We start from the raw sequence: 11733 nt of genomic DNA, 5'->3' as shown, positions 1-11733 counted from the left end.
ACCGATAGGATAACATGTATTGTCTAAAGGATAACATGTACAACCTATATGATAACGTGCGTTGCCTATAGGATAACATGCATTGCCTATACCATAACATATAGTCATATAAAGACTTTACGATAACATGTGTGTTGCCTAAAGTATGAAATGTATTAACTATAGGATAATGTATAAAACTTATAGGATAACATGTATAACCTATAGGATAATATGTAATGCCTATAGGATAACATGTATTTAGGATTACATACATGTATGTGAGCTATAGGATAAAATTTATAGCCTACAGGATAACCTAAAGTCTATAGGATAATGTTAATAAGCTATAGGGTAATATGTATGGCCTATAATACCACATGTGTAACCTATGGGATAACATCTGCATAGCCTATAGGATAACATGTGTATGGCCTTAAGTCTACCTGATTGATAGGATAGGATAGTGATAGGATAACATATGTGATGTAAAGCCTATATACCTGTAGGATAACATGTAAAGCTAATGGGAAAGCATGTTAAGCCTAAAGGATAGCAGAGTTCCAGAACAACTTACAAACATACTTGTACTTGATTGATTGATTGTATGCTGTTTAACGTCCCTCTCCAGAATAATTGTACTTGAAAGAACTTCACTGATGTTTATTCCTCTATCTTTGTGTATACATGTATTGTGATATGCTAGCTTAGGTGTTTATCTTTTCATTTACAAACTTTTCTTGATTTGTAACTTTCACACATTTTAGATGGGAAATTTTTTGAAAGGACAATTTTTTCTCTTGAAAACCAGAAAGTTCTTTGTAGAATAAAAAAGCAATGGCATATTCTTTAATGTTGAACAAAGAATTTCTAAAAGTTGCTTGGAAGGAAAATGTTTTAACTCATTTCTTTACTTAACCAGAATGGCCAAACCTTTTAAATTGTGCAAAAAATAAATAATTTTCATCAAGCTTTGCCATTTTTTTTTTCTCAAGCAGATAAAGAAATTGATTATATATCTGTCAAGTATCGTGTAATATCTTGAAATATTAAGACCCAGTTTACTGATACATGATTTTGTCAAATACTCATCCTGCGATCTACAGCTGTGCTAAATTTTAATGCCTTTAAGAAAATGTACACATACAGTGTATCTAAAGGGAGCCTTTGAGCTTTTGCAATGAAAGAACAGGGGCGCTTTTGATTGGCATTCGGCAAGAATCTGGGCATACTTGAAAAGTGAAAATTTCTCATGAAATTTTAACATTTTTTGTTTCATTTATTGGGTTCCTGTGAAATGGGAAAGAAAGATATTTCCCTGAAAGTGAGTTTTGATTTGCTTAAAAATAACTTGAAAATTGGCTAGATCAGACATTTGGTGTAAAATGGTACATTTTTAAACATGTTTTTCTAAAAATTTTCTATCTCTGGGTCTTCTCTCCATGATTTTGAAACGTTATTTGTGTGCATTTTAACTTTGTCCTTTATAAATTGTCAGTTATGTGTAGCAGTGATAGCTCTAGCTGAAATAATGTGGCCCGACCTCTCCCTTTTGTGTTTGTGTAGGGGAAGGGGGGGGGCTACAACTCCTTAGGATCTCGGTAATGGTGCAGCTGGGGGAGTTATTCGCTCCCGCACGGATTTCGGCTCAAATTGTCAGTAAATGGCTATTTTATGTACATTTCTTACGTGGACTCCAAAAATGTACGAGGGGTGATCAAAAAGTTTGGGAACTATTTCTATATTTACAAAACCACAATTCAGATTAGAAAAAAATTGGTACACACATACCCCCGGTAGCCATACACAAGTTCTATAAATAGCATATGCTGAATAAAGTTTTGCTCCTTGTTTGTGACGTCACAATGTGAAAATGACCTCACTATGTAGGTCATTTGTGACGAAAAATGGTTTCAGCAATTCTACTCGTTCAACGACTGTAAAATTTATGGTATATCTTAGAAATCCCTTTGAAGTAGCGTATAATATGCACATAGTTTATAAAGACAAATGACTTCCTATAAATTCAATCCATGATTGGATTGATCGTTTTAGTGAAGGAAGGCAGATGGTTAAAAATTATACTTGTTATTTTGCCCAGTGAAAGCAAGTTTGAAAAGAGGTGTATTTTTAATTGAACAATTTGCTCTCCAAGACCTCCAATTTACACTTTGAAAAATAGTTGAATATTTCAACAATAATATAATTATTAAATTCCTAAGATATCGTTTACTTAAGATTTTAAACATATTAGAAATGATGAAAAGGAGGCACCCATACTCTATCCACCTTGAATAAACGTCTCTCCCGAGACAGAAGATTGGGGTTTTGATGGTTGCCATGCTTATTTTCGGAAAGGAAATTCTTATCCACCCATTCTGTTGCCGAGAATTGACCATTTCTGACAAATGAACTGTTCTTGTTATAAAAATTAACTTACATGGAAAGAAATATAAAACTCAGAAAAAAATCTGTCAGCTTTTGTGACTGAGCAGAACGGTGGCAGATGTGCATTAAAATAGGAGAGAACTAATTTAAAATAGAATCAACACTGAAACCATATATTGTTTCTTTTATGGACGTTATTCAATTAGTTCACGAACTTTTTGATCACCCCTCGTAGTTATCCAAGACGTAAATCAATCCAAAAATATGCAGAACGATCCATATACCGGCTATATTTCGTGTATGTCAACGTTACAACTTGAATTTATCCGCCATATTTACTGACCTTGATCACACTGCTCAACGCGTTGTCGGCAACTCGGTTGTTATCGGACACTCGGTGCAAGAAAAGCAGTGTTTAGAAAATGTGGGTAATTTTAAATTTCATATTTCAACGATAAATACGTATTTCGGCAAACAAAATTTGTGATCTATGACAGATAATTGATTATACTTTCAGCAGCAGAAAGCACAAAACAAATCACCCTCTTTCAAAAGATCTACAACTCTTTAAAATTATATTTTACAAAAATTGCGGAATATGTCATCACATTTTAAATTCTGTAGAATTCAAAATTAGTTTATTCTAGCAAACAAACTGGTCTACTTATTCTATGGACAATCAGATACCTTTAGATCAGCAAACTGAGATTAAAAATCCAAATTAAGGGTTAGTAATCAGTCTTTTAAAATGTCTCGTTAGTTGAAAACATGTTATCGTCAACACGGTTGATGTTGCTGGATACTATTTTAGACGGGTGTATGTTATCGGAAACTCAGGTTAAAAAGTTTCCTTTAGCTTCATAAATAGATTGGAAAAAGTCCATTATAATCTGCCAATGCTTGAAAATAGCAAACGTAAAAGTTTGTTTTGATATGAATGTATATAAATAAAGTTAATAATTATAAATTTATAATAGAACTACTCATCTGTTCAATCATTTTTGTTTTGCATTCAAGATAACCTCTTGGAAACTGCTTCAGGCGGATTCAGACGTAAATATATTATGTTTTATTAATCATAACAATTCTGCTTTAGACTTTTAATATATATGTATTCCGTTATCTTTAAAACAAGTTCAATTTTCCCGCATGATCCCCGGGGAACTAATCTTTTGTCCAGTAATGTCAATTTATTATCACGTCACAGTTACACATATAGCAGGTGTGGCTTAAGGTAGGATTCTTCTCATATTTCTAATATTTAAAAATTAATGAAATTTTCACAGAATCAAGAAGACAATATCAGTAAGTGATAATATCAGTGAAATTAAATTTGACCGTTTTATATTCGAGGCAAGGTCAGGTCAAGGTCATTATCTTTTTCCTTGACATTAAGAATAAAAAATAACTGGTGCCAATCATGTGATACCTACTTCTATTTCAAAAGTTTAATGATTGTTCTTTTTGCATAAAAACATATTATTATATCGGTTCTATAGCATGATATTACCAAATTTATATAAATAATTTAACTCAACTGGATATTGGCTAATCCGAATTTTCTCTGTTTTTCTTAATTTTTTAGGATATAATAGTTATTTTCATATGCTTCCTATATTTAACTTTTTCTTATTTTCACATATAATAAAGTAGTCTTATAAATGTACAAAATGATACAAAAACAAAAAGTTTTGATCGTTTACTAAGAGAGAAAAAATACTTTTAATGGATTTTTGGCTCAAATCTGCACTTTGATAGGAAGCGTTTATAAGCTAATAAAGTTCTAGTTTGTTTGAAGAATCATATTTATTTCATATATTGTGAAAGTTTAGTCCCTCACTATTAATCTTACTTACATTTGAAAATTTCTCCAAACCTTCGATTGTGTAAAAATTATAACTAAATTCATTGTTCTATTATAATTTTGAAAGGCCGAAAAGAAGATATTTTCATACGCCACCATTCCGCCAAAAATATAGTCCCTGCTAGTTTTCAAACGCAGTTTACCATTTCTATTTAAAGTTGTACAATTGTGATGAGGAAAGAAAAATATGGTCTTTTAAATTCCTTAAACCTCAATATATAAGACATATAAGCAAATATACTTTGAATGTTTCATCTAGTCAGAAACCAGAGAAGAATCCTACCTTAAGTAGGGGTGCCCCGTATATGAAACAAGTACCTGTGATTGTGACGTCAGGACTTATGTTGCTCCGCAAAAGAACTTTAACATATTTTTAGAAGCTTAAAATAGAATCACCCAGTTTATATGACTTTTTTTAAATACTTGATCTTGTGATCTTGTGTCAATCAGCTGACAGCAGTCAACAATAAAGAAAAATAATAATTCTTAATTCTTTTTTATACTATGTAATTTGGATATGTAGTAGATTAAAGAGACTATCCTTTCCAAAAAGCATGGTCCAGAAAAAAATATTTAAAAACTAATAATAAAATTAAGGGAGCCGTCTGGAATTTTATTGTGTTAGAAACACTTTATAAAAAAATATATAACTCATTTATCAACCGTTAAAATACCTACTAGTATTTAGGTGGAAGGGGTGCTGGTTGATTCACTTCAGTTCCTGGTATGTGTAACTTTTTCTACAAACAGTTTTTTGCGTTTTCAATTACAAGGGGGGGGGGGGGTGCCAGAGTTATTTTGCTTCAGTATAAACATCCAATAGCAATCCAAAATCCATGTCAGCCCCCCCCCCCCCATCCGAGCATTAGCTCTATCTATACACATTGAATTTGAGCACACTGCCGGATGTGACCGTTTATCAGGGGATTCTTATTCCTTCTTGTTACGTCAAACAACCTCCGATGTTTTAAAGATCTGTGATTACAATTTTGTAATATTTTAAAATCAACCTCTTCTCTCCTCAAAATTTTGAATTCTATGTCATATATTTTGGTCGAAATACCTATTTGGAAATTCATCTAACCACCCTTTCTTTAATTGGTTTACATGTATATACCAAACTTATAAATGTATTTGTGTTCGAAAGATTGTGAGTTTGAATTTCAGCGGCGACTGATTTAAGTCGATAAAAACGAGTGGCAACTGTTCCTTCGCCATGCGTTCAGCACCTTGGTTGTATGTTGTTTAACGCCCTCTTGAGAATTTTCCAGTCATATGGAGACGCCATCACTTGCCGGCGGAGAGCTTCAAAATTTGTCATATACTCAGCACTCAGGTCATTGAGCAGTGAGGGATCGTTTTTGTGCTACCACCCACTTCGACGTCCCTCTGTGGAATACGAACCCGCGACGTAAGGATCGACTCCTTACTTGGCGACTCTAGAGCATTCACTCTTGCGCCACGCGGGCGACTTCGGTACCCTGAAATGAAATTTAAAACTTATACCATATTTTCGAAGAAGTCAAGATCATGCAGATTCCAGTAAGAAATGCCAAAAAAACACTCATTTTTTAAAAGTTACATATTCTTAAAAGAGGCAAATTATAATAGCCAAAAATTAGAATTTTGTGCCAGCCACTTTAACTATTTAGGTTTCATACGGATTTCTGTCGTTTCTTTGCGTTTTCCCATAATCTATGACAACCTTTGTTTCCGATAACCAAAACCGAGTTATCCGATAACAAAGTGCATTATTCAACCGTATTTCCGATAACATACTGACAGTTAAAATTGGGCTATTTTTGCTCTTTAATTACATATTCGCAAGGTTCTATGGAAGTCTTCTTGTGGACAATCATTAACGCAAGGTAAATATAAGGATTTTGAAGAAAAAAGCTATTTACAACAATGCCAATCGGAGAAAAACTCGCAAAATATAACAAATTTGACTTTTAAAGCCTTTCAAAGGCTAAGAAATGCTACAGTAATACATATCGAGGCTTTATTTTGTATCCGTATTCGTTTCTGTTTACAAAAATCACAATGACTATTCTCTGTTTCTATTTTAACAGAGTTTATTTAAAATAATTTACTAACCTGTCAAAAATTGTTATCAACCGAGTGTCCGATAACAACCGAGTTGCGGATAACGCGTTGAGCAGTGTGTTGATAGGTTGTATTTTGAGACAGTTAATGAGAATTTAGGTTCTGTAGGAGCAGATCTTTTAGGAATTCCCTTTTTAAGCATAAAAATCGCTGTTTGTGTAAAAATAACACTTGAAATGGTTTTATTTATCGATGTTTTTGTGATACAATTCAGCACAATCATTTATTATAAACACCGACATTTGCTTTATTGAGTTGTTCTAAATTTCAAGCGAAAGTCTCAGTACGTCACGCGTGAACTGTCAAGTTATTTTGCCTGCAGTCGCCCCAATTTAAAAAAAAAATATTTGCACCATTACGGAAATGCTTTGGAATTGTAGCCTTCTCCAGAAAACATCAGATTAAAAAAATCGGAGAGGGCTATACACATTATTGCAACTTTGATAGCTCAGTAATATGTACTACCTGTTCAATGCTCTAGAAGGGAATAATTTTTTGGTTCGAGCCCCGCGCGGGGTATTAATTTTTTTTTTAAATAATTAATTCTTTTGTCATTTTTATTCAATGTACTGATTTATTTAAGTTTTGATTTAGATAATTCATTTTCACTGAGAGCGAAATCTTATTACGGTTCGAGGGTCGACAAAACGCATTTTGCCCGAGAAAATAGTCAGTAAATGTTTTGTTATACCTTTTTTTGGACATACATGTATTTTGTACTGTTTTCCGTGATGTAAGCTCAGGCCCCTCACTGTTAAACACCAACGAATGAAAATGAGATTAAGCTCCGCCCATTCTGTGACGTAAGCGGTTCAACATCTCATCAACCGGTCGAACATCTCACTCAGAGGTTAAACATCGAGTTTTTTATGCCCACTCAGCAAAACATTTGAAATGTTAGACTTTTTTCGTATTGATTTCTATAGGAACATTTTTTTTAAAGGTATAACAATTAAATTTGATGCGAAATTGACAGAGTTCTGTAGTATATATACAAAATTGAAATAAGGTTAAGATATGAAAGCAACAGAAGCGACCGAAAAAGACCCAAAACACAGCGTTTAAGTGCAGTCATCCTTTCTGTAAAATTCCTTTAAAATGATATTCCTGCTACAGTTTTAGATTAATTTCAATCTAACTGGGCACAGAAATAGATACATTTTTGGTCTGATTTCAATGTTACTTGGCACACAGGAAGACTACATTTAGATACATAATTCCACTAATTGCTGCCTGTTGAAAAGTTTCAAATCCAAGTGCTACTTTTCATTTGTTATACGGACAGACCGGTAAAGCTACAGTCGCATCAGAGACTTCTTGTGGCTTTAAAATAAGAGACTTTACAGCGAATTACAAAATACCGGTAGTTTTCAATAGCTTGCTGGATAACTCAATAGGGGATAGAATTTGATCTAACAAGTATCACATTAGGTTTGAATGATCTAGATCGAAAGATTAGTCAGGTGTATCTCTAGATTTTACAGGTAAATTTGAGTTGATTTCAATGTTATATGATTGATTGTATGTCGTTTAACGTCCCTCTCAAGAATTTTTCACGCATATGGAGATGCCTCCACTTGCCGATGGAGAGCTGAAAATTTTGTCCTATACTCGGCACCTCAGGGCTATGAGGCAGTGAGGGATCTTTTTCGTGCCAGCACCTACTGCGACACGGGACTTCAGTTATACGGTCTCATTCGAAGGACCGGTCTCCACGTCCTACAGTGGAATTCCAACCTGCGATGTAAGGATCAACTCTTTACTTCGCGACTCTAGAGCAGATGCTCTAACCACTGCACCATGTGGGCGACTCAATGTTGTATGAAGCAATATGTATGTACCATTGTGTTCTGCTATACTTAAAATTTTTAACCGATTAGCAATTCTGTATTCGATTGCCATCCCTAAATATAATTAAATGCAATATTTTTTATGCCCCCTAAACGTAGTTTCGGGGGCATATAAGTTTACCCCTGTCTGTCTGTATGTATGTACATTTGTCTGTCTGTCTGTTTGTCCCCAAAAACTTTAACCTTGCCAATAATTTTGAGTGGTTGGGGTATATGACTACCATATTTCACAGGTGTATTCCTTGTGACAAGACCTTTCTTTGAATACCACCAAATTTGACCCCTTGACCTTGGAGTTTGATTTACTTTTACAAAAAAAAATATCACACTTTAACCATGATCATAACTTTCGAACAGTTGAGACTAAGGCCCTCATACTTCATCCGTGTATTCATTGTGATAAGACCTTTTAGTGAGTAGAAATATTTTTGACCTTAGAGTTTGACCCTCTTTTTTTAAACTTTAACCTTGGTCATAACTTTTGAATAATTAGACCTAGGGCTTTCATATTTCAGTAGAGTAAATTAACAAACTTATAGGAAGTATTGAACCGTACATTTGTATTGCTCAGTATCTTTTCTTAAGGACAGTGCAAGGTTGGTTTGATCCGATGTACAGATGGTGTATACAATCAATAAGATAATATATATCTCATATCTGATAGCTTCCTCCATCTCTGTTAACGCAAACTACACTTAAATTTGAAATGTACAGACAATATATAAATGGTAAGTTTATTTGATATCCTTTATAATGATTTGATCTCATTCTGTTTTTATTAATGGGGTATATTTCTTAATGACCTTAAATTATAATTATAAAAAGATAAAAAGCGAAATTCACGCCAGGCAATGAATATCAATTCGTAATATCTGTTATCCGGGTTTTAGTAATAGTTTAATTAGTATTTTAGGGCTTGTTTGTAAAACACGATTTCAATTTCTTGAAGCACGTATTCTATTTATCGTTATTCTCTAGTACATGTATCCTTACAGTAGATTTTTTTTTTTTTCATTTTAGAATTGTTTTTCTATAATTTTGAAAGTATATAGTTATAGAGAATAGTTATGCCCCTTTTTTTAATCATGCTAAATTATTTTTAGATTTAAAAAAATTAATTTTTGTCCACAAAATGGAGTCAAAGCCACCATTTGAACTTTTTACAGGCGTCTTACTGATTGTATATCTCATCGTCATACTTGGAATACTTCAACATTTGCTTATCACCCGAAAGTATCAACTGCGTATTTGGTACCAGGATGTTGCAACAACCTTTCGCTCTCCAAGGACTAATTCTAATGATACAGATATAAACTCCAAAAGTGCAAAACAAAAAACTGTTCATAAATCAACATCCACTGTTAGTTTGAAAATTTTGAAAACGACGAGCATCAAATTGAATCCACAAAATGCACCCACTGCTCTAAGAAATTCGACGACCATCGCAGAAACCACATCTGTAAAGAGTTTTTCTCGTAGTAATTCAAAAGAAGAACCCAGATATTTATTATGTGTTGGAACCATGGGAAGATTAGGAAACCATTTGTTTGAGTTTGCATCTGGGTATGGAATTGCTGCTAAAAAGAACATGATCTCTGTAATTCGGCAGCGTGGATTAGTGGACACTGTTTTTGAGCTTAAGAATGACAGTCATCTTCTGCTAATGTCCGATTTGAATGTATGTAAAGGAATACCCCAACGATATGAAAGATGGTGTAGTCGTTATGATCCAAAGTTGGAAAACTTTACTGCAAATTCAAATTTATTTATAGGATGGGGACTGCAGTCGTGGAAATATTTCAATGCATCTTCTCAAAATCTTCGAAAACAAATGACATTTAGAAAACACATACGTGAAAAAGTTACTGAAATTCAAGAAAGAACCTTAAGAAAATTCAATTTTACGTCACGTGCTGACGCCACGTTTATTGGCGTTCACATACGCCGTGGGGATATGTTAACTGACCCACTTGGCTATGACGTAGCTACACCGGAATATATCTCTCGCGCAGTCGATTTTTTCAAAACTTATAAAAACACGATTTTCATAGTATGTTCAATGGACTTACCTTGGTCGCAAAAATACATGCCAAGTAACGTTAGAGTGGAATATAGTGTTGGAAATTCAGCGGAAGTGGACCTGGCTCTGCTGGCGTCCTCTGATCACGTGATTCAAACAGTGGGTACATTTGGATGGTGGGCTAGCTGGCTAAACAGTGGAACTGTGATTTATTACAAATGGCCGGCAAAGGAAGACGGGAAACTAAGGTCAACATTTAGTGCAGATTATTCAGATTTCTTTTTGCCTTCTTGGATAGGAATGTAATTCTTCCACAATGTAGCTGATTTATGCCGCCGGTCTTACAGTCTAGTACCTACGGACTTAGGGTCAGTTACAGTGAATCTTGTTTAACCCGAACCCAATGATTTTTTTTTCAAAGAAACTGACCGGATCAGACTATTTCCAGGATTGGACAACTTTCAGGATTATAGACAACATTTAAACCGATCAAATTACTGAAAGGAATGTAAAGTTTAATTCATAGATCGTATTTGGCAATATTTCGGAAAGCACAGCATCCAGATTTAAAAAAAAATCCTGTTTTGAATATCTACATCAAGGGTTGCTTTAAAACATACAAATGGGAAAAGCCAACATTATTTGGGCTTGGTATTTGTGATAAGGGCGTTTTTCAATACCAGTAATAATTCTCTTCTTGTAAACCCAGTATTTAGTAGATATTATCATTATACACTGTAAAAATATATATTTTTTGAAAAGTTATGTTCAATGAAGGATGTTGAAAATTAATTGCATTATAGATTTTAATATCCAGGGAGGAAGATAAAATGTAGAAGCTGTGCTCTTAATTTTCCCGATAATTAAAGCAATGATATTATTTATGGGAAACTTCTTAAGAGTTAGCTAACAAACAGAACAACAGTCTGAACGAGAAAAATAAGAGCTTTTGTGGGAGACGCAAACAGATTGATTACATCTATACATATCATTATTGAACAAGACAACAGGTTTTCGTGCCAATCACTCGATATTGATTGTGTAGAGGAATTTTACGTGAGACTTAACAAAACAATTGAGATATCTTCAGTCAATGCACAAAGTCAATAGAAGTTGTGACTGTCATTGAAGCTATAGGTGTAGTAATGGAGACAATGCCTCAACGCAGCAGTGTAATCAGCTCGACCATAAGCTTAAGAGCTTCTGAAATCATGTTTCAATGTTGAAATGTTAACTATTTCTTGAAAGACGTCAACAGTGATTTTATTCATTTATGTAGACCATGCAGTAGACAACTTTTCGATGAGAGATCAGAGGGACATTGCAGACAATTAATTACATTGAATGTTCTGTTGTTGATATCGATAAGAACAAAACCGTCAGTGTGATGGCCTGCATCCTTTTGTTGCAAATTGGTTTGTTTAAAAATCTGTAGTGCCATGCAGGGAATTACATGTTCTGGATAGACCTTAAAAAAATAACATCTAAAGCACTCAAAAGTGTGCACCAAGTATCTTGGCCATCCC

General features: G+C 33.9%; 1 protein-coding gene across 1 annotated transcript; it reads left to right on the top strand.

Annotated features, from left to right (window-relative positions):
- Positions 1-8832: 8832 nt before the first annotated feature.
- On the top strand, positions 8833-11679 carry LOC134272550 (galactoside alpha-(1,2)-fucosyltransferase 2-like). The gene is made up of 2 exons (XM_062754770.1): positions 8833-8915; positions 9354-11679. Exons 1-2 carry the CDS (start codon positions 8894-8896, stop codon positions 10511-10513), a joined length of 1182 nt encoding a protein of 393 aa, XP_062610754.1. The 5' UTR covers positions 8833-8893; the 3' UTR covers positions 10514-11679.
- The last annotated feature ends 54 nt before the right edge of the window (positions 11680-11733 follow it).

Source organism: Saccostrea cucullata, unplaced genomic scaffold, assembly GCF_032062105.1.
Source record: "Saccostrea cucullata isolate Sc308-1 unplaced genomic scaffold, CSIRO_AGI_Scuc_v1 ctg158, whole genome shotgun sequence".
NCBI lineage: Eukaryota > Metazoa > Mollusca > Bivalvia > Ostreida > Ostreidae > Saccostrea > Saccostrea cuccullata.
Note: the sequence above shows the minus strand (reverse complement) of the source record. Positions and strands in the feature narration are given on the sequence as shown.

Coding starts and splice junctions, on each gene's coding strand:
- LOC134272550 (XM_062754770.1), top strand. CDS start 8,894: ATGTACAGACAATATATAAATG. Junction 8,916..9,353: donor GTACAGACAATATATAAATG/GTAAGTTTATTT, acceptor AACTTTTTACAG/GCGTCTTACTGATTGTATAT.